The following is a 20715-nucleotide window of genomic DNA, read 5'->3' as shown; positions in this document are numbered from 1 at the left end:
AATCTCATCCACCCCCGGAGCCCTGCCACCGAGGAGCTTTTTAACCACCTCGGTGACCTCAGCACCGGAGATTGGAGAGTCCGACCCAAAGTCCCCAGGCTCTGCTTCCTGAATGGAAGACGTGCCGGTAGGATTGAGGAGGTCTTCGAAGTATTGTCTTCTCTCGTATATTTATATTCATATTCATATTCATATTCATAACTGAAACTAGTATTTAATAAAAAATGCATATCATCTGCTGCCTTGTATGGATACGTTTTAACAAAACTATTGCACAGTTGGTGATCAAAGTATGTGTTGGGGATGACTCTCAGCTACTACCACACAAACGTTTGCTCAATATCTGTAGGAGTTATACTCATTTTTGTGTTCACTAAGGTTGATTAGCTTTGGTGGCCATCTTGGGCAGTAAGTTTGTACATAGTTCCCACAAGTCTTGGCCGAAAGAGATATTTTCACCATGTTGTTACATAAGCACTAGACAATGATGGCTTAAAAGCACATTAAATCCAGGTATTTACTCACTCTTGACCAATGTGCGAGAGAAAGATATATGCAGAATATTGCTACTGGTGGGATTGACCCATATAGGGTGACAAAAGAGGAAATGTTGATGAGCCCAACAATTTGCTATCTTGTACTAGAACATTACTACTACATCTACAACAGAGTGCCTACACCATAGAGGAGCTTTTTGGCCTAAAAGCAATGAATTCATACAACCAGTGTTTCAGCAGCTTTGTAAATGATGTCCAAACTCTCCATGGTAATAACAAAGTTCTGGTTTCTGACAGGGTAAGTAATAACTCTGCGCCCAGAGATGAATGCAGCTGTGTTTCCATTTCACCGCCCTCCCGCCACCGGAGCGTGGCACTCCCGCCATGGGGGCTGACGTCATATTCGTCTGTCATAAAGTTTGCCTGATTGAAAAGTCGAGCCGCGGGTGTCCTGCCTTTTATTCAAAGACAGTAATAAGTTCACTACGTGACTAAGTAACATACACAAGGTAATAAATAAGTTCATAGTTAATAATTAGTTTAGGAAAATTTATACTAAAATCTGTTAGAATGTTTGATTTTGAATTCTAATCGGAGTGAGACATCTGATCTTTGTTATATTGTACGTTATGAATACATGACGTAGTGAGTGCTCGCATCATAAAACAAGCTTTGACGTATTTTCTCCGGTAAAGTTTAGAAAAAAAAGGGAGAAAACAGATCTTATAAACGCTAAATGTGTCCTACAGGCTTGTGCCTTGGGAGACCTCTGTCTTTGTAAGTATCGGTGTGTTCCGGAAGCACTTGTGCATTTATATGTACAATACAATGTTGCTTCTGTTGTTTTCATTCATGTAAATACACTGGTGTGATACCTTAGTACATGTCTATTTTGGACTTATAGCCCCCCCTGGAGAAAACTCAGCCAGACGCCACTGACATGCATACAAATGCACACACCATGTGTAAAAGATATTCTCCTAACATGAAAAAAAAAATCTGCTGCTCAGGGTCATGACCTCTGAGATGGGGTCAATAGTTTCACAAAGAAAAAAATTGAGAAACAGAGGTCAAAGGTCACACTATCTGGATCTGTTCCAGGCTTCAGTAATATATCTGAGTCATGTGCAACTATAAAACAACAACAAGAAAACAAGGAAACAAGTCCAGAATCTTCTGTCTGTAAATTAGTTCACATGATTTATTTCTCAGCTGATCATTCATCGCATGTCTGAAGTGGATCAGTAGTCTCCTGTAGTTTAATAAAACTCGTGGGTGTGATTGGAGTCTGTAATACATGCCTGCTGTTACGTCGAGACCGGTTCCCCCATCAGATATGGTACCCCCTGCGTTTTTTGCCGCGTATGCGGCAAAAGGAGCCCGTTCGTGTTCAACGCTCGTAACCGCCGAGCTGTGCTCGCGCTGCAAGGGAACTACGGAGACCGTGAAAGGTCAAACAACTTCTTTTGGCGAAGTTAACCCACTGTTTTGCTAGTGTGATAGCTATACATACAGACTCTGTTATGGACAATATAGACAATGTTTGAGAAAAAAACAATAAATTATTAAAATAAATAATGACTTCTCTATTAACAGAATTGTTTAGAGGGGCAAATATTTCTCATTAAAAAACAAAAAAAATATATCATTATTTTAGGAATAAAATGTGCAAATAATATCAGATTACAGAAAACGTCTACCAAAAATGTGTTTGATACTAAAGAAAATGTTTTTATTGTGAAAACATTTCATAAGCAGTTTATACACCCCATCAGATACCGTTCCCCCTTTGTTAAACTGGGGAAACAGTATCTGACGGCCTTATATCACCCGTCAGATACTATTGTCAGCGTGTTAAACTGGTTGATGTGGGTGATGACATCTCTTTGAAGTTGCAGAACCATTACTTGGACATGCCTAATATTTTATGGAAACATGGCCCTTATTGCCCATTAATGTCCACTAATCTAACATTATGCTAATTCATCCTCTGCTATTGTATCTGATGGGGTGTATAAACTGCTTATGAAATGTTTTCACAATAAAAACATTTTCTTTAGTATCAAACACATTTTTGGTAGACGTTTTCTGTAATCTGATATTATTTGCACATTTTATTCCTAAAATAATGATTTTTTTTTGTTTTTTAATGAGAAATATTTGCCCCTCTAAACAATTCTGTTAATAGATAAGTCGTTATTTATTTTAATAATTTATTGTTTTTTTCCCAAACATTTTCTATATTGTCCATAACAGAGTCTGTATGTATAGCTATCACGCTAGCAAAACAGTGGGTTAACTTCGCCAAAAGAAGTTGTTTGACCTTTCACGGTCTCCGTAGTTCCCTTGGAGCGCGAGCACAGCGCGGCGGTTACGAGCGTTGAGAGACACCTATATGTAGCGAGCGCCAGCAGCCCAAAACAGTACCAGGGAAATAAGAACAAGACTGTCCCGCTAGGGCTGTTGTAAACGAATATTTTAGTAATCGAGTAATCTATCGATTATTCTTACGATTAATCGAGTAATCGGATAATCTGCAATAACACCAGTTGGTCCAGATCAGTCCAATATCTCCTTTTTGAGCATCCCTAAATGTTTGTAGTTTAGAAAGTTTACTTGTAACAGTAGTTTGCTCTAACCTGAAGAAAAGTTATACTAAGATATTAAATTATATTAAAATAATAAAGTGGCAGGCTCACAAATATGCTTATAAAAATGTCTATACTCCAGCTTTTAGTTTATGTATTTATCTTCAGTGAGTAATACACATACACGTAAAAGAACTAAGTAAACAACTCATTTAACTCTTTAACATTTTATTGATAATAACAATGCAATAACATTAAACCTCCAGTATTTCCAAGTTTCAAATCAATAGTACAGCAAATCTCTTGCTTTTTTGTTCTAAAGTTCAAACAGAAAAGATAAATAAAGAAAATACTTGATTTAAAAATAAAACAAGTTTAGACAAAATAGTAAATACTGCATTTTATACAATATATTTTAAGTCTAAGGTGCAACAAATTCCTTGCTTTTTTCAGTGCTAACACAAAAGAGTAAAAAAATATTCATTAGCTTTAAATAGAAAAGTTCAGGCAAACCAGAGAATACTGCCTTTTATACATTCAAATTATAAGTTTCAAATCTGAGGTAGAACAGATTTCCTGCTTTCTTAACTGCAAAAACAGAGGAGAAATAAAAAAAGAATTAATAGAAAAGATTACATAAAATAGTAAACACTGGCTTTACAAAAACAACTTGAACCTCAACAAAATCAACTTGGATGTTCTCAAAGATGGAATAAAAAAATATCTTAAATCCAACATATACTAAATGTTATTCTTCAATATGCATTTCCTCCACCTCGTTTCACCCTTGTATCTGAACAGGAAATATGCAATTTCAGCGATTTTGACTATAAAAATGTTCGCAAATTAGTCATACATAATGATCAATGGACAAATATTAATATTCATTTTATATTATCATTTTTTTTTTCTTGTCATGATGACACCTGCCTCCCCTGACCGCACGTCCCTGGAGTATGGTAATGCTGTGGCTGTAAATGTGGGGCAGAGAAAGAGAGAGTTGTTTGGCTAAACCAGCAGGTCACGTGGCAGATCTGCATGTCTGTTAATCCACCAGAACACCCTCCTCCTATTTAAAACAAACCTGGAGTTTGAATGGATGAAAACCTCCCAGGATCTGAAGTCATATTTAGATCCAGCTCCGGCTCCATTTAAGTGCCACAATGACACGCATGGCTGCTCTTCTGTCACTCATTTTATCTTCATCACTTCTGAGCCACACCGCCGCACGAGCCTCCATCCTCTGCTCATGGACTAAAGTCCTGCCAAACAACAGAATCCACTACAGTTTTCTCCGGAGCGATCCCCGGCAGAACCCTGTTTCCGTGCGCCTGTACCACACCTCCTGGTCCTGGCGGCGCGTCCTGCTCAGCTGCACCTGGAGCGATGACGCAGCAGTGATCCGGAGCTACATGTCCGTGTGCCGCGAGCGCGCACAGGACTCTTCCCCTCACCCAAATGAAAATGTCAGTTCGGACGCCATGTTTGAGGCGGGACAGTGCGTCTCTCTGGCTTCTCTAGGCTTTAAGCTCACAGAGCGCACAGGGAGGAGACACGCGAGAAGCGCTGGAGGTCAAGAAGGAGATAAAAGTTCAGAAGTAAAGATACATCCACGTGTGAAGCGTGGCTTCATTGTACCTGGGACACTTTGGTGCGGATCTGGTAACAAGGCACCTTCATATGCAGATTTGGGTAAGTTGGTTCTAGCTTTCTGCAGTGCAATAAGTAAACAAAGCCAGCACACACACACACACACACACACGCAAGAGGGAAATAACAGGTATAAGAGAGTGATAATTAAACAGCGACAGCTCAAAGCAAGTGAAAAAAACATATAGCTTTTTTGGAGTTTTTATGATGATTTAATAAGAAAGAAGAAAGATTTTTTTTCAGTCAATTTGTCCTGTGTTTAAGGCCTTCTCTTTCCTTTGTACACTTGCAGGGGTTTTTTCTGACACTGACAGCTGCTGCCGGGAACATGACCAGTGCAAACACACTATCCTGTCTTTTCACTCTGAGTATGGTGTCTTCAACAGCAACATCTTCACCATGTCTCACTGCAACTGTGACAACAAGTAACCACTTTCTCTCAAATCATATTCTCATCTGTAACCTCTGATCCAGCTGAGTCAGCAGTCACACTGTTTATTTTCTTCTGTATATGTTTTTGCATTCAAAGTACTTCTGCATTCATTGTTTTATTTTAACCATTCAGTCAAAATATTTGGCTCAAACAGGAATAGTGTGCTATGATGACTTTTGCTATTTGTAACTTTTATACTTTTTTAATTATTTAAATTTATATACAAAATCTTTTCCGAATGAAAAGCATTTAGATCTTTTAGATTCCTTCACAAACATTGTTCTCTGAAATGTACTTAAACATAGTCACTGTTTCTGTCTTATGTTTCTTGCTAATTTGAGCTTTTAGTTACCGTTTTGTTAGTTTTAGCTTTTAACTGCAACTTTACTAAGTTTAGTTTTTAGCAAGTTTTACTAAGTTTAGCATTTAACTAAAGTTTTGCTTAATTTTAGCTAATGTTTTACTAGTTTAGTAGCTGCTGTGTTGCTAATTTTAACATTTAGTTTTGGCTAAAAGCTAAACGTTTTAGTTTAAAGCTAAAACTAAAAGCTTGACTAATTTAGGCTTCTAGCTGCACTTTGGTTAATTTTAGCTTTTAGCTACTGTTTTAGTAGCTTTAGATTTTAGCTACAGTTTTGCTCATTATAGATTTTACTATGGCTTTGCTCATTTTAGCTTTTTAGTTTTAGTTAAAAACTAAAACTTAGTTTAAAAGTTACAACAAAACTAAAACTGTCTTTGCTCTTTTTCTAATTTTATCTTCTTTCTGCTGTTTTACCTTTTAACAATTCAGTTAATTTATTCTTCAACAAATTTCAGCAGTTTTTCTCTTGTTAATGTCTGATTCTGTATATGTTAAAGGTTTCGCAGTTGTTTGAGCAAGGCGAATGACAGCATATCTGATGTAGTGGGTTATACCTTCTTTAACTTGCTGAAGATGCACTGCTTCACCTTCTCCCACCAACTCCAGTGTGCAGAGAGAAACTGGTTTGGAATGTAAGTGGCGCTTATATTGAGATATTTGTTTGTGTAGTTTTGTATTTGTGAACTTTTGAAGGATTCACTCAGTAATATTGAACCTTATTTTTTTCACCACAGATTGCATTTAGTTTTTTGGCATTTAATTTTATGACACAAGTTCCTGATATTACCAGGAGCTTTATTAATAGTGTTGTGGAGGCTGTAATAAAATAGGAAATGACTATTTGAACTAAGTAGTATTATTCCATTAACTGTGGGTCTGCCATTACAAAACACGTCTGGCATACTCTTCTGCCCTATGCTGTCACAGCAGCACCCTCTGGTGACAAGGAGCAATTACAGCAAAAGAAAAGAACATGCTCTAACTACAAACCTAAGAACACAACAAAATAGTTTTGGTAATTGAATATTTTTCCACTTTTTTCCAGACATAAATATTTCAAAAGCCATTTGATGAATTGATTTGAACATTTAGAAAGGCGGTCATGGTTTCCAGTGTACAACCACATGTATTATTCTGACTTGATATTGTCAGCTTCAACCAATGCCTTTTTTATTTTACTAAATGTAAACTTGTGACTTTGGAGAAAGTAACAATTTGGGAAAGGCCAGTTGATGATGTCGTGGCTTTGGAAGCTTTTGGTAGGTTAGCTGACAACATTTGAGTTAATTGGAGGCACACCTGTGGATGCATTTAAAAGGTACACCTCAAACACACTGCTTCTTTGTGTGACATCATGATGGTAAAGAAATCAGCCGAGATATCTGGAAGAGAATTGTCGACCTCCACACAACTTTGGTTCATCCATATGTACATTTCCAGATGCTTGAAGGTTCCATGTTGATCTGTTCAAATAATTATACACAAGTATAAATACCATTGGAATGTCGTTCCATCATCTGTATCAATGCCAAAACAAAAACAAAATACCTTGTGAAGATGCTGCTGAAGTCATTATCCACAATAAAACAACATGGGCTGAAAAGCCACTCAGTGAGGAAGAAGTCATTACTTCAAAAGCAACATCAAAAAGCCAGATTACGGTTTTCAAATGCATACAGGGACAAACACCTTTTATATTTTGAGTCAAGTCCTGTGATCTGATGAAACTAAAATTGAACTGTTTGGCCATATTGACTACTGTCTTTGTGTGTAAATATGTGTGTCACTTAGGATTTCCAAAATTTTATATTTTTGGAAAACTTTAAAAATGTATATACTGTACTTTCCGCACTATAAGGCGCACCTTCAATGAATGGCCTATTTTAAAACTTTTCAAATATAAGGTGCACCGCATTAGAATAGAATAGAAGCTACAGTAGTGGCTGGGGTTGCGTTATGCATCCACTAGATGGAGCTTCGCTAAAGGGAATGTCAACAAAACAGTCAGATAAGTCAGTCAAACTTTATTAATGGAATACAAACCAGCGTTCTGACAACTCCGTTCTCTCCCAAAATGAATAAACAGCTGTTTTATTATTTTTCCCGAGGTAATGTCTGTGACGTAGTATTTTCGCGACACAGTTTATGTTTTAACAACAGCAAGGTATAACAGGTAGTGGAGTGGAACTTTTCCTCGATTCAGTAAACACGTAAAAGAAACGGTCTGAAACTGTTACGGTAAATCAAATGTTAGTGCAATCACAATATAGTAACTCTCGAAATAGTGCAAAGCAATAACAATATAACAATAACTCAACATTGTTCAAATGTTAATGTCCATATTCACAATATGACCAACCTTGTTCAGCTGTAAACACACAAAAGAAACATAAATTTCACTTTATCAGTTCATTCCTCATCAACGAATCCCTCGAATTCTTCTTCTTCAGTGTCCGAATTGAACAGTTGGGCGAGTACAGCACCTAACATGCCCGGCTCCGTCTCGTCAAAGTTGAGGTTTTACAGTAGTGCAAATCCAGTTGGACTGGATTAATCTTGTTAATATCAGGCATGGGTTCCATGTATGATATGAACAGACCAACAACCAAATTTGCAAACTGGAACGTGAGAGGACTTAACCATCCTGTAAAGCGAAGTATTGTGTTCTCTTATCTGAATAAACTGAAAGCAGAGGTAATACTCTTACAGGAGACACACCTTTGCACAAAAGCCATTCTCAAATTACAGAGAGGTCTGGTACCACAGGTCTACCACTCTGAATAAAATTCTGGAAGTTGTGGCACAGCCATCTTGATTGGAAAAAATGTACAGTTCTCACAAACTAGAGTCATATGTGATGAGGGTGGACAATTTGTAATTGTTCAGGGACGACTTTATGATTGGCCAGTGGTCCTGGTTAGTATATATGCTCCTAACTGGAACAACCAAAACTTCTTTAAGGAACTATTTGGTTCTGTGCCGTAGCTGGGTGCACACCACCTGATTCTTGGAAGAGACCTTAATACTATTCTTGAGCCCTCTCTAGACTAATCCAAAGCATCTAAAGCCCCCCACCCCACCCCCACACCTCCAAATATGCAACTGTTATAAATAACTTCTGTCAGTCCAGTGGTGTAGTGAATCCATGGAGATTTCAAATGACTTCAAAGGACTTTTCCTTTTTCTCTCCATGGGACTTATTCAAGATTAGATTTTTTTTGTTAGATCAAAAAATGCTTCAGTTAGTTAAGTCTTGTAGCTATGATACTATTGTCATCTCTGACCACTCCCAGTCTTGATGGAACTCTGGCTTCAAGCCAAAAGGTTGACTTCATGTAATTGGCAATTTAAGACCTAGTTGTTGTCTGATGAATCATTTACAAATGTTGTAACATATTGTAAGTTATTTGTGCCAAATATTTGCACTTTTGAAATACGTTTTTAAACAAAAATACAATTAAAATAAATACAAATTGTTTGAACCTAATTTGAATCCTAATAAAAATAAATTAACATAAATGAAAAAGTGCAAACAAGGCACCAACACACGTCTCACGTCAAGGCCAATGAATAACAACAAAGAACTCTGAAAAATAGAGAGATGCTGTACTGTACTGTGCTTTTTGTGGCACAGGCTGCATGTTGGATCACTACATGCAACAACAAAACAAAGCATCTAATGCTGAATTTAATAGCATAATTTTACTGTTAAACAAGGATAAATTAACACGTGTCATATTAATATATTCACTAAGTACAAAACATGCTTCCCATATTCGGTCTTGTAAAGGCACCCGCTGAATTTTAGCTCAACTAACCATTTTTAGTTAAACCCGATAATGTTTATTTCTAACTTCTGGTAGCTGAATGTGTCTCAACCTCAGGGCTCATTAGAGTCGTGTGGGGCTCCGCGAACAGCGCGTGGACCTGAGCGTTTATGGTGGAGGGGCGTTTATACTTGGCGCTTATATATGGCGTGATATTTGTGCCACCAGGTTGAGCGCGCAGTGACACTGATTTGAGGGCACAGATCGCTCAACTCGCACAAACTGCTCACGCGCTTAACCTGGTGGCACAAAAATCACGCCATACACGGGACCTTCATACAGGGGCGGGGACAGCGCGATTTCATTACTGTCGGCACGCGTACCCTCGCACAGTTAGGTAGAGAAAGATAGCGTTTTGGGGGTGCGGGTGGAAAAAAACGTATAAAAAATGACGTATTTATAATAAACAAGTGGAGCTTAGCCTGGCGGCCCACCAGGCTTATAATACACTGGGGGAAACTCTGAACATGGAAAAACTCTGTACATCTATGACACAAGCCACGATTTCAGTGCTCCCTAAAAAGGGGAAAGATACCACTAAATGTGAGTCTTACTGTGCGATCAGCTTACTTACATGTGATTTATAAAATATTCACTAAGATCCTATGATTAAGATTACAATCTATTGTCCCAATGATTCTATATCCAGATCAGACGGGCTTTGTAAAGGGCAGGCAGTCATTTCATGACCTCAGTCGCCTCTATAACATATTATTCTCCGAACATTTCACTCATTCATTAGAGATTGTGATCTCATTGGATGCGTATAATGCTTTTAATAAAACTAAAACATCTTTTTAAAATTCTGAATAAATTTGGCTTCAGACGTGTCTTTATCTCTTGCATTTCCACAGTATATGCAGTGCCCTAAGCTAGAGTGAGGACCAATAATTATAATTCTTCATACTTCACCCTTAAAACAGGAACGCAATAAGGGTGTCGTCTTTCCCCTCTTCTCTTTGATTTGGTTATTGAGCCACTTGCCATAGTACTGTGAACCAACTATACTAGCCAGTTCAACCCTGCACTAGTTTAAGCGTTGACCCGTTGCTGCTTTGTTGTTGACGCGCTGAGCGGCTAACATTGCACCTGTTGGTCGCGTGCAATCTCGATCCCCGATCTTCTTGTAGTCCAAACTCCACACTTGTTCCAATCAAATAAACATTTGTGAACAAATTCCATTTATTCGATTGTACACGGCAGCAGTGTCACAAATGACTCCGTAACAGCGGTCAAAAACTTTTAGGCCCTTCCGGGTTCAACACCTGCTAGCTACCTGTCACCTATTGATTTATATATTGTAACCGACATCCCCATCTAGTGGCCAAAAACCAAAATACACATATTTGGCTCCAATACCAACAATGATGTATGCAGCATCATGAGAGGCAGCCTAATACATGAATTGTCATTATATACTTATGACTTATTGTTATATATATCGTATCCAGAGGTTTCTATTACGAAATGTCTAGACATAATCTCGCAGTTTGGTAAATCTTCAGGTTACAAGATAAATTTCACTAAAAGTGTATTGTTTCCGATTGGTGTTGTAGATCAAAATTAATCCTTTAAATCATACCCATTGAGGACTAGGGTGGGCTTTATGACATATCTTGGAGTTAAAGTTACATGTAGTTATAAGGACATATTTCAAAAGAACTTTGAATCAACATTGGTAAAACTCAAGGAAGATCTCAATCGCTGGCCGACCCTGCCCATGTCCTTGGCTGGGCGTATTAACTTGGTAAAGATGGTTATTCTACCCAAAATCTTATACGTTTTTCAAACAATCCCTATCTTTATTCCCAAATCATTCTTCAGGGAACTTTACGGGCACATTAGTGCATTTATTTGGAGTAAAACCATACCTTGAGTGCGACAAACAGTTCTAGAGAGGTGTAAGGGAGACGGTTGGCTAGCCCTACCAAACTTTCTATATTACTATTGGGCTGCCAATGTTTTTAAATTAACAATATGGTATAGTACATCTGTGAGTATTAATGGAACAACATTCATGCCCGTTTATCTCTTTAGCCTCAATATTGTGTGCTCCATTGCTGATAGCAGTGGTCACACATACCAGCAATTCTATGGTGAGGTGAACTGAATACAAGGGCAGCTGCCCTGAGAAGCAAGATTATGACCAAGCTAGGTACCTGTGACCTTTATCCCTTTCCAAGACTAATTGTTGCTTAGCCTTTCCAAGGCTACTGGTTCCAAAGTGGAACAGTCATCAGTCACCCCTTCTACATGGATGACATAAATCTGTATGCCAAAAAGTGAGCGACACATTGACTCACTGATCCACCTCACCAGGATATACAGCAAGTACATTGGTATGTCATTCAGACTTGATAAGTTCAGCCGAATGGTGTCCAAAAGAGGCAAAGTGATCACAACTGAAAGGGTTGAACTAACTGAAGGCAACATTGCAGATGTCCAGAACAGCTATAAATACCTTGGTATTCAGCAGACAAATGGCAACCAGGATGAGGCCACAAGGAAGTCAGCCACAACCAAGTACTTACGGGGAGTAAGGCAGGTCCTGAAGAGCCAGCTGAATGGTAAGATTAAAGTCCAAGCCATCAACACATATAGAGTGCCAGTCATCAGACACCCTGCTGGTATAATAACCTGGCCAAAGGAGGAGATAGAAGCCACTGACATTAAAACATGAAATCTCCTCACAGTGTGCGGAGGGTTTCACCCTAAGTCCAGCACCCTGAGACTGTACACTAAGAGAAAGGAGGGAGGCAGAGGACTAGTGAGCATCAGAGCCACTATACAGGATGATACAACCAAGATCCTGGAGTACATCAGGAAGAAAGCCCCTAATAATAATCTGCTAAGTGAATGTCTCAGGCAAAAGAAATCCAATGTAGAAGAGTAGAAAGAGAAACTTTCATGGAAAGACAAGCCTTTTTCAGTGTCTAAGAACAATCCAACCTCACTGTCAGTCTAAACAAACTTATGTGTATTCATCATTTTGAATGCAACTCCTTTCATGCTTGAGAGACTGAAGTGTCTGCATGTATCTCGTTGAAATACAAAAATCACAGTGCCAGCTAGCGACCTGCCATGGAAACTACAGCGGATTCAAGGAGGACAGCATTATCGTATAAATGTATAACTTTTTCCTACTCAACATCAGAAAATGTCTGTTTCCAGGAGATTGTTCACATGTAAACAGGGCTTAATTCTCAGAGGATGTTTTTTCTCTGCTTTGACATACAGGTGTAAAAAAACTCAACTGGCATTGTATGCTGATGTCCATCCCCCCACACTGTATGAGTCCATCCAGCCAGCAGATGCCTTCATGAACAGCCCGTATTCCAACATAAACTCCACAGCACCGGCAGAACTCCAAGAGAGCGGCATCTCAGATCCACAGGTCCTCCCCACCACTGATGCCATGTCTACGGTCTCTGTTTCTGCAACCATTTCATCCTCAATCACTGCTACTCCATCTGTCCCAAGGAAACCCACAACACAAGTGACTGTTAGGAGAAATGAGCTGGAGAATGTTTTGCCTGCAAAACACCAAGTCGTGATTGAGCGTTACACAAACACTACAGGTATTTACTGAAAATACGATTAGTTTAGTTTTGCACAATGTATTATTAAAGCTGGAAATTTTCACTGCTGAATCCCCCTCACAGATGAGCAGATGTTATGTGACGTATATAAAGAACTCGATGAATGTAGGAGTAAGATCCTACCCCAGCAGAGGAAATATGGCTTCCAGAACACAGAGCCAAGGACACTGTACCACTGCAACTGTACCACTGGGTAAATCAACAAGTGAATTTGGTAACATTGGATCATTTATAATGACGTGTGGAATGATTCGAACCATGTCCAGATTACACACATTTATTGAGCTAGGGTTAAAAAAAATCTGCTGCTATTTGCAGAGTGCCTCAGACCTAGTGATAAAAGTGCACTCACCTTGGTTTCTGTATAAGCCTGTTTAAACACACATGACTTGGTGGAAGGTTACAGAACACAGATTTGTACAAGCAGCATAACTCATTCATCTGATCTACGAGTGGCATACACATTTATCTGCAATTCATGCAGCGTACACATTTCTTTGTAAAGCAAGTAGAAACAAACTTATCTACAGTACATGCAGCATATGCATCCACCTGCATTACAATCAGCATACACATTTATTGGGATTACAAGCAGCCTAAACATTCAGCTGCAGTAAACTGAGAGTTAGTTATTCTTTGTGGAAAGCTGCAGAATTATGTTAAAGACAAGGCTATGGTTGACTTTCCAGAAAAGTCCACATAACAGTTCCACTTGTCTAGCTGTCTAAATAAAAAATTATACAAAATTAAATAAATAACTAAAGAAGATGTATTTTTTTCAACTATGGCAATAGTGCAATAACAAATAATAATAATATGTAATTCACTAATTAGCAAATATTACTCAAACTTAAATCCATTTATCCATCCATCGTCTTTACCCGTTTCCCCATGCAGGGTCACGGGGGAGCTGGTGCCTATCTCTAGCGGTTATTGTACGGGAGATGGGTATACCCTGGACAGGTCACAAAACCGTCACAAGGCCACATAGAGACAAACATGACAGACAACCATTCTCATCTAACGCAATTTAGAGTTACCAATTAACCTTAAATGCATGTTTTTGGTCTGTGGGTGGAAAAGTGAGTACCCGGAGGAAAAAAAAACACATGCAAGGTGAAATACGTAGACTTCACATGGGAAAGCCTCAGGCAGGAGGCACACTTGAATCACATTCACCTGAATTCACAAGCAGTATACACATTCACCTGCACTATGATCAGCATAGAAACTCATTCAGTTTCACACTCTTACATAAGGTGGAGTGGCTTTCTAACAGGATTTTCTATCTTTTCATATAATGTAATGTTTGCACATTTTGGTCTATCTATTCGTTTTGATGAGCTGGTAAAAATCCATAAGTGTTTTGTTTTTGTTTTTTGTTTTTTTGTGTGTGTTGGTATTTAACATGTGACCTTTCTTTTTTTTTTTAGATTATTTCAGATTTTGGCCAAACAAAGACAACTGACCAAAGTGCAGATTCTTCTACTGGGACATGTGTCTCAGTTCTGCTTCCTGCCTCAGGACTGCAAAGCAGACAGCACGTCAGTATTTACAGACATGGATTTAGTCAAACTGCACACTTTTATACTGTCTATATTATAGTATGACCACTTTGTAAGACAGGCATAGAAAATCTTATATTAAATATCTACACAACATAAAACAAACTTTTGAATAAATAAATATAACAAAATTTATTTTGAACTTATAAAAGAAATAAAGAAACTAATATTAAAATATAAAAAACAGACTGATCTGGTATATGTCACTTGGATGAACTCGCATATTAATTTTGGCAAAAGTGTTTTACACCAGATGCCCTTCCTGACACAACCCTCACCATTTACCAAGGCTTGGAACTGGCACAAGAGATAAACTGGCTTGTGTTCCCTTGTGACTAGTTTTCAAGGATCTTAGTTTTAATTATCAAAAATCAGCCACAGTTAGGCAGACTTTTTTTTAACCCAGAGATGTCCACTTTGCTACTTGTGGCATCACCTCAGTACAGTATGAGGGTCTACACTGAGGTGTGAAATGGATTACTTTTCAGACTGCCAAATATGTGCAGATACAAGGGGTCCAGACCCCCTCCAAAGGTGATTTGAATGAATGTTTTCAATGCGCGTTGAGATTTCATACCTGTATTTAGTGCTATTCGATAACCATCAGAGAGCTAAAAATCATTTTAAATTACAGATCTGATTAACCCCTAAGCTTGTTCAGAGCTTTAAGAAGTATGTCTTCTGCTTCATGTATTTTGATGGCAAAGTTCTGTTTTATGCTAATCGGGATGAGTCTTTGTTGTCTGCACCTCAAACTGAAACATTGATGGTTCCTGTAGTCTGACACTTTCCTTGACATTCTCTCATACTCCCACACTACTCCTAGGGAGTGTATTCACACCTTCATGAATATGACCAAAACTTTTGTCTTGTGAACCAGGCAAACAAAACCCTAACAATTCTCTGGTGGAAGGGGAGTGAGATTAATTCACATGTGAATTTAGCTACATAAATAAAACATCTCTTGCAATTTAACGCTTGGAACTCCACACTATCCAGTTTTGAATTGAGGCCTTGTTTACACAAGAACAATCTCCTGGAAACGTTAGAGGTTTTTCGGTTTTGATTGTAAATAACGTTTACATGATAATACTGTGCTCATTGAATCTACTGTAATTTCCATTCCAGGTCAAGAGCTTGCTCTGTGATTTTTGTGTTTTAACAACAAGCATATGCATACACATTAAAATACATATACACTAAGTCCTAATACCCCTGATCTTCCCTCACTACACAAACTCCCATATATATATATATTCCATGCACATAAACTTCTCATCTCGCCCTTTTTTTACGCACATAAGCAGTTCTACTTCATTTCAAACTCAAGTCCTCTGGCAGAGGCCTGGGAGCTTGAGGGTTCAGTGCAGTATTTAGCTGTTCCTAAGACTGCGCTCTTCTGGGCAGAGATCTCTGAGGTTGTTCTTTGGATCTGTTGAAACCACTCTTCTAATTTGGCAGTCACTGCACCAAGTGCTCCTATGACCACTGGCACCACTAAGGGCTTGACTCTCCACAACTTCTCCACAATCTCTTTCAGCCCTTAGTATTTCTCCAGCTTCTGTGCTCCTTCCTGATGTTACTGCTTTCTTGTGTATCTTGTCAACCACGACAATGTTTGGTTGGTTAGCCATCGCCTGTTTGGACCTGGAAGTCCCACAGTATCTTAGCCCTGTCATTCCCCACCACCCTTGATGGAGTCTCCCACTTTGACTGGGGGACTTCCGGTCCATGTATCCTTTGCCTGTCTGCATCTTACATCTTACATCTTTCTTTAGCCAGTAGGTGTGAATCATATCAAGCTCTGCTGCAGTCCATGCCTACCCACCCAAAAAAAAGAGTAAAAAAACAAAACAACTGGGCTTTTATTCTGTAGCTGAATTTGTTTTGTTCATCAATTCCAAAAGAAGAGTGTGTGGAGTTCAAGCTTTTAAAGCTGAGATGTTATGTAAGCTAGATTCACATGCAGATTGCCTTCACTCTCCTTAACAATAGACACTCATTAGGGTCTTTGCCTGGCTCACAAATGGGCATCTCTGGTTATATGAATGTAGGTGTTGATTTGAGTGAAACCGACTGGATATCAGGCATAATGCTCCATTATAGAATTTTGAAAGCTGAAATCTGAGACCACCTCCTCTGTTTAGAGTTTTTTTTTCTTTTTTTGACATGGATGGCTTCATTTACCCCTTTCTTAAACCATCTGTCTTCACAATCAGAAAATGACTCCTACAAGACATGCATACATCTATACATATATGCACACCTACCTATCTACTAATATTTTTTATGTTAAATTCTAAAAGTCTAAATCTTAAGGTCACCAATGACTGCAATTGTCATATAAAACGTAGCCAGGTAAAGACTTACTTTTGATGGTTTCTTTTAACTACTAACAAACTATATTTTGTTCTTCATTAAACAGCTGTTCTGCAGTTGTTGTTAAGGCAGAGTTTTCTCAGCTGGTCCAGAGGAGTGTTTCAGAAATGGAGGAGCAGCATCATCTGCAGGTGATGAAACTGATGGTTAGGAGAACAAACATGAGATCAAAGAGAAAAGAGAGACTTGTTAGGCTGAGCAAGCTCTGTCGGAGGATGACTCGAGCCAAGCAATCAAAAAAGGCCAGAAAACATGGTCACAATTTGCAGTAGCAGTCAGCTGTGAGGGGAAGGAAACTCACCTGAGACCTTCCCACAGAGTCAAGAATTAAACAGAAACAAGACACTGTAATTAATTAATTAGCACAAAGTGAAAATGATTAGCTTTGAAACTCCTTTGAAATTCCTATAAAAAATATAAGGCTATAAAAATATGAAATTCCATCTTTTTTAGTTTTTTTTTTCTTTTAAGTTTTGTTTTCATAAAAAAATTGTTTATCTTTGTCATCTGCTGCTGAAAGGAAAAGGCAGATGATAACATTTTTGTTGTATGTGTGTTACCAAATTGTTTCATGAATGGACAAATGTGAATTAAACTCAAAGTAATCATTGGATCTACTGTACATCTACGTCTTAACTTTTGGATTCCAAATCATTCAAGATGGCTGCCATTGACAAATGACCTAAGAAAACACAAAAATATCTGCAACTCAGTTAGTTGTATAGATATTTACCTCAAATTGAGTGCAGTTCTAGGTGTTTTTGTATAAAAAAATTTCCTTTGTCTATTAACAAAATATCTCATAAACCACTGAACAAAGTTTAATGAAACTTTCAGACTTTCAGACAATAGTCACTAGACAACAACAACTGACAACCCTATGAAGTCCACCCAATTCAAGATGGCTGCTTCAGCCAACTGATCTTAGAAAGTATACAAATGCTATAACTCAGTCAAATTTAGAGTAATTGATCAAAGATTTGATGTAGTGGCAGCTGAGAGTTATTAACACAATGTGAGCAAGATATCTTGCAGTATAATATCAGTATCTTATGTTTCTCCTTACAAGGTTCGAACAAAACTGCAACAATTACTTTTTTTCGTCAGAATATAGTTTTAGCCTAAATTTAAGATTGAAAGGTGGCATGAGATATGCATTCCTTCAAAGAATGCTAATTATTTAATTTAGTTCTGAATGAAATTTCTTTTAATTTATCTTTATTTTCACACACCAGTACAAGAGTTAAATTATTTAAGAAATACAATTTACATTACATTTTTATAGTTTGGAAAAGTATGTAACAAGCTAAAATTTATCTTTAGAACAGGAATAATTTTTAAATTAGCTTGATTAAAAATGATTTATCAAGATTTACTTGCATAATCATTAACAAATATTTATTGTACAATCCCTTATTTGTTCTCCAGTACTTTTTTCTGTGTTTCCTTTTAAACATGGCAAGATTTAGTTTTTGACTTGTCAACATTTGGGAAGTTGTAGAACTATGTTTAGGCCAAAATCTATCTTGCAGCTGACATGTACACACTCTGTACTACACTATGACTTGGTGATCTTTATTTTAATTAGCTTAATGTGAGCTATTAGTAAAGTTGATAAGTCATACGTTTAATATAACTAAAATGAAAATCAGTGATTGGGTTATACTTTTCTTAAGGAAGTGACACATCTTTGAGCACTGTATGGATTACAATGCTCAAAGATGAGTCATTTTCCTCGGGTCATCTCCTCAGTAACAAAGCCTACACCTTACACTGCACTGTTTTTCTCATTAAAAGCTAATTTTAACTAATGTGGAAACAATGTTTCTCTATTGTTGAATTTCAAGTACACAATGCCTTGTATTTGTACAGTATTCTGAATTGTTGATTTGTGTAGATTTTTTTTAGTTGCTGTAACAATAAAATGTTAAAAGAAAAAACTTGTATGTAATTGTACATCAAAAGGTTTGATTTATGAGGAAACTGAATGTGACTGAATAAAATTTACCAAGTTTTATCATAAAGAAAATTGTGTATATTTGCTTTCTTGCAGCCAGTTAGATGACAGGTTTGATACCTCATGTGGTTAGTTAGCCACTAAAACAAAGTAACAGTTGGCACAACTTAGCATAAAAACAGAAACGAGGAGGATCGCTCAGTTGGTTCAAACAGCGGTTAAGGCCTTAACTACATGTAACCACATCAAAACTTTTTTTTTCCAAAACAATCTTTTATTTGTCATTTCTAAAAATATCCTCGTAAACACAGTCGAAATGTGATATTACTAAGAATGACCAAGGGGGACGAGGAGAGCAGCAGAAACAAAAACTTGAGTGATTCTTCAGATCTAAAGTTCTTGGTATTGACTTCTGATACTTGTTTAACTCTACAATGTCCTCCTTCCAGGTCCGAGGGAGGTTAGGATTCCAGGCCAGCTTGAGTAGAGGATTTCCAGTGAGGTGAATGAACTGTAGGAGAGTGGTAGGACAGAACCAATGAGCAAGACTGAGCCAGCTGTAATCCAAACTTGTTATTGTAGAATAAAGGCCATGGTTTTTTGGATTAAAAATAGGTGGCAGGATTCCAGGAGTGGGAGAAGAAGTCACCAAGACTACAAGAGACACAGAAACCCAAATTAAGTAAAATTCACTAAAATAAAAAAAACAAATCACTAAAAGGGGTTTTCTCAAATGCTTCAGAAAGATCTGTGGTAATGTGAGGTAAATTTCTTCGGTTTTCTTTGGTGGTTGGCAGACAGCAATTATAGTGCATTAATGCAACCAACTGGTATGGCGTTAGGACTAAAACTACATAAAAACAAAACAACAAAGAAACAACCCTCATATCCTCTAAAAACAAACAAGTCTGTTTCAGATAGTGTGTTAATGTCTGAGAACTATCACTTTTTGAGTTCCTTTGTAAAATTTCAATTGGATCAAACCTTACCTTTCATATTAGTTAGACCAGGGGTGTCCAACTCCAGGCCTTGAGGGCTGCTGTCCTGGGAGTTTTAGTTTTTTCTGTTCCAACACACTTGATTCAAATGCTTCAATTACCTCCTCACCAAATCATCATGTTCTCCAGGAGCATGGCAACAAGTCATCCATTTAAACCCGGTGTCTTAAAGCAAGAACACGTCTAAAACATGCAGGAGAGCGCCCCCGAGGAATGGAGTTTGACACATAGGCGCCGGAACCACTGGGGCCAGGGGGCCATTGGCCCCCCCACTTTCCGGCACTGCCAGTGCGCTGCGTGTTCCCACCAGACGGCTGCACAGACTGCACGCGACTCTCACAGACTGTGACTAACGTGTCTCTGTGTTTATTTAGAGACAGAAGCACAAATAAAACCTACAGCATTGAGATCTGGACCAAATTCTTAAAGCTCCAGTCCAGGGTCATAACAGTCACCAAAAAGTTTATGCAGATGCGATAGCGCGGAGTTAGGGTTGGGATTATTAACAGATGAAAAAAGGCTCTGGCTCTGATACGTCCCTGTCTGGAACAATTCTGTCAAAAATGACATTGGAATTCTGTATTTTATTGCCACGTCTGGTCTAAATGCAGTATTTACAGCATCTGTGGCGACATTTTCTTTCCAATGCACCATTGGGATAAAAAGAGGGAGAGAGAGAGAAAAAAGACCCAGATAGCACACGATGTTAAATCAACATTGAATTATAGTCAGAATGGTTGATATTTGGTTGAAGTCGACAACTGACAGTGGATCAACCATGAAACAACCATTCAATTCTAACCGTTGAAACTGTGTCATTGAATCAATGTTGTTTAAACCATTCTGTGCTATCTGGGG

The 20715-nt window shown here is 38.1% G+C and overlaps 1 protein-coding gene and 1 long non-coding RNA gene across 2 annotated transcripts; one reads left to right on the top strand and one right to left on the bottom strand.

The window, feature by feature from the left end:
- Positions 1–3296: 3296 nt before the first annotated feature.
- On the bottom strand, positions 3297–4308 carry LOC119617694. The gene is made up of 2 exons (XR_005234058.1): positions 4170–4308; positions 3297–4056 (listed from the first exon to the last, which is right to left on the bottom strand). It is a non-coding gene; the product is annotated as an uncharacterized LOC119617694 (long non-coding RNA).
- Positions 4051–18914, top strand: LOC108247143 (group 3 secretory phospholipase A2). Its single transcript, XM_017435047.3, has 7 exons — positions 4051–4777; positions 5028–5160; positions 6030–6164; positions 12597–12937; positions 13022–13151; positions 14392–14502; positions 16949–18914. Exons 1-7 carry the CDS (start codon positions 4249–4251, stop codon positions 17172–17174), a joined length of 1605 nt encoding a protein of 534 aa, XP_017290536.1. The 5' UTR covers positions 4051–4248; the 3' UTR covers positions 17175–18914.
- Positions 18915–20715: the final 1801 nt, after the last annotated feature.

Source organism: Kryptolebias marmoratus, linkage group LG14, assembly GCF_001649575.2.
Source record: "Kryptolebias marmoratus isolate JLee-2015 linkage group LG14, ASM164957v2, whole genome shotgun sequence".
Lineage (NCBI taxonomy): Eukaryota > Metazoa > Chordata > Actinopteri > Cyprinodontiformes > Rivulidae > Kryptolebias > Kryptolebias marmoratus.
Note: the sequence above shows the minus strand (reverse complement) of the source record. Positions and strands in the feature narration are given on the sequence as shown.

Coding starts and splice junctions, on each gene's coding strand:
- LOC108247143 (XM_017435047.3), top strand. CDS start 4,249: ATGACACGCATGGCTGCTCTTCTGTCACTCATTTTATCTTCATCACTT. Junction 5,161..6,029: donor CACTGCAACTGTGACAACAA/GTAACCACTTTC, acceptor TATATGTTAAAG/GTTTCGCAGTTGTTTGAGCA. Junction 13,152..14,391: donor CACTGCAACTGTACCACTGG/GTAAATCAACAA, acceptor TTTTTTTTTTAG/ATTATTTCAGATTTTGGCCA.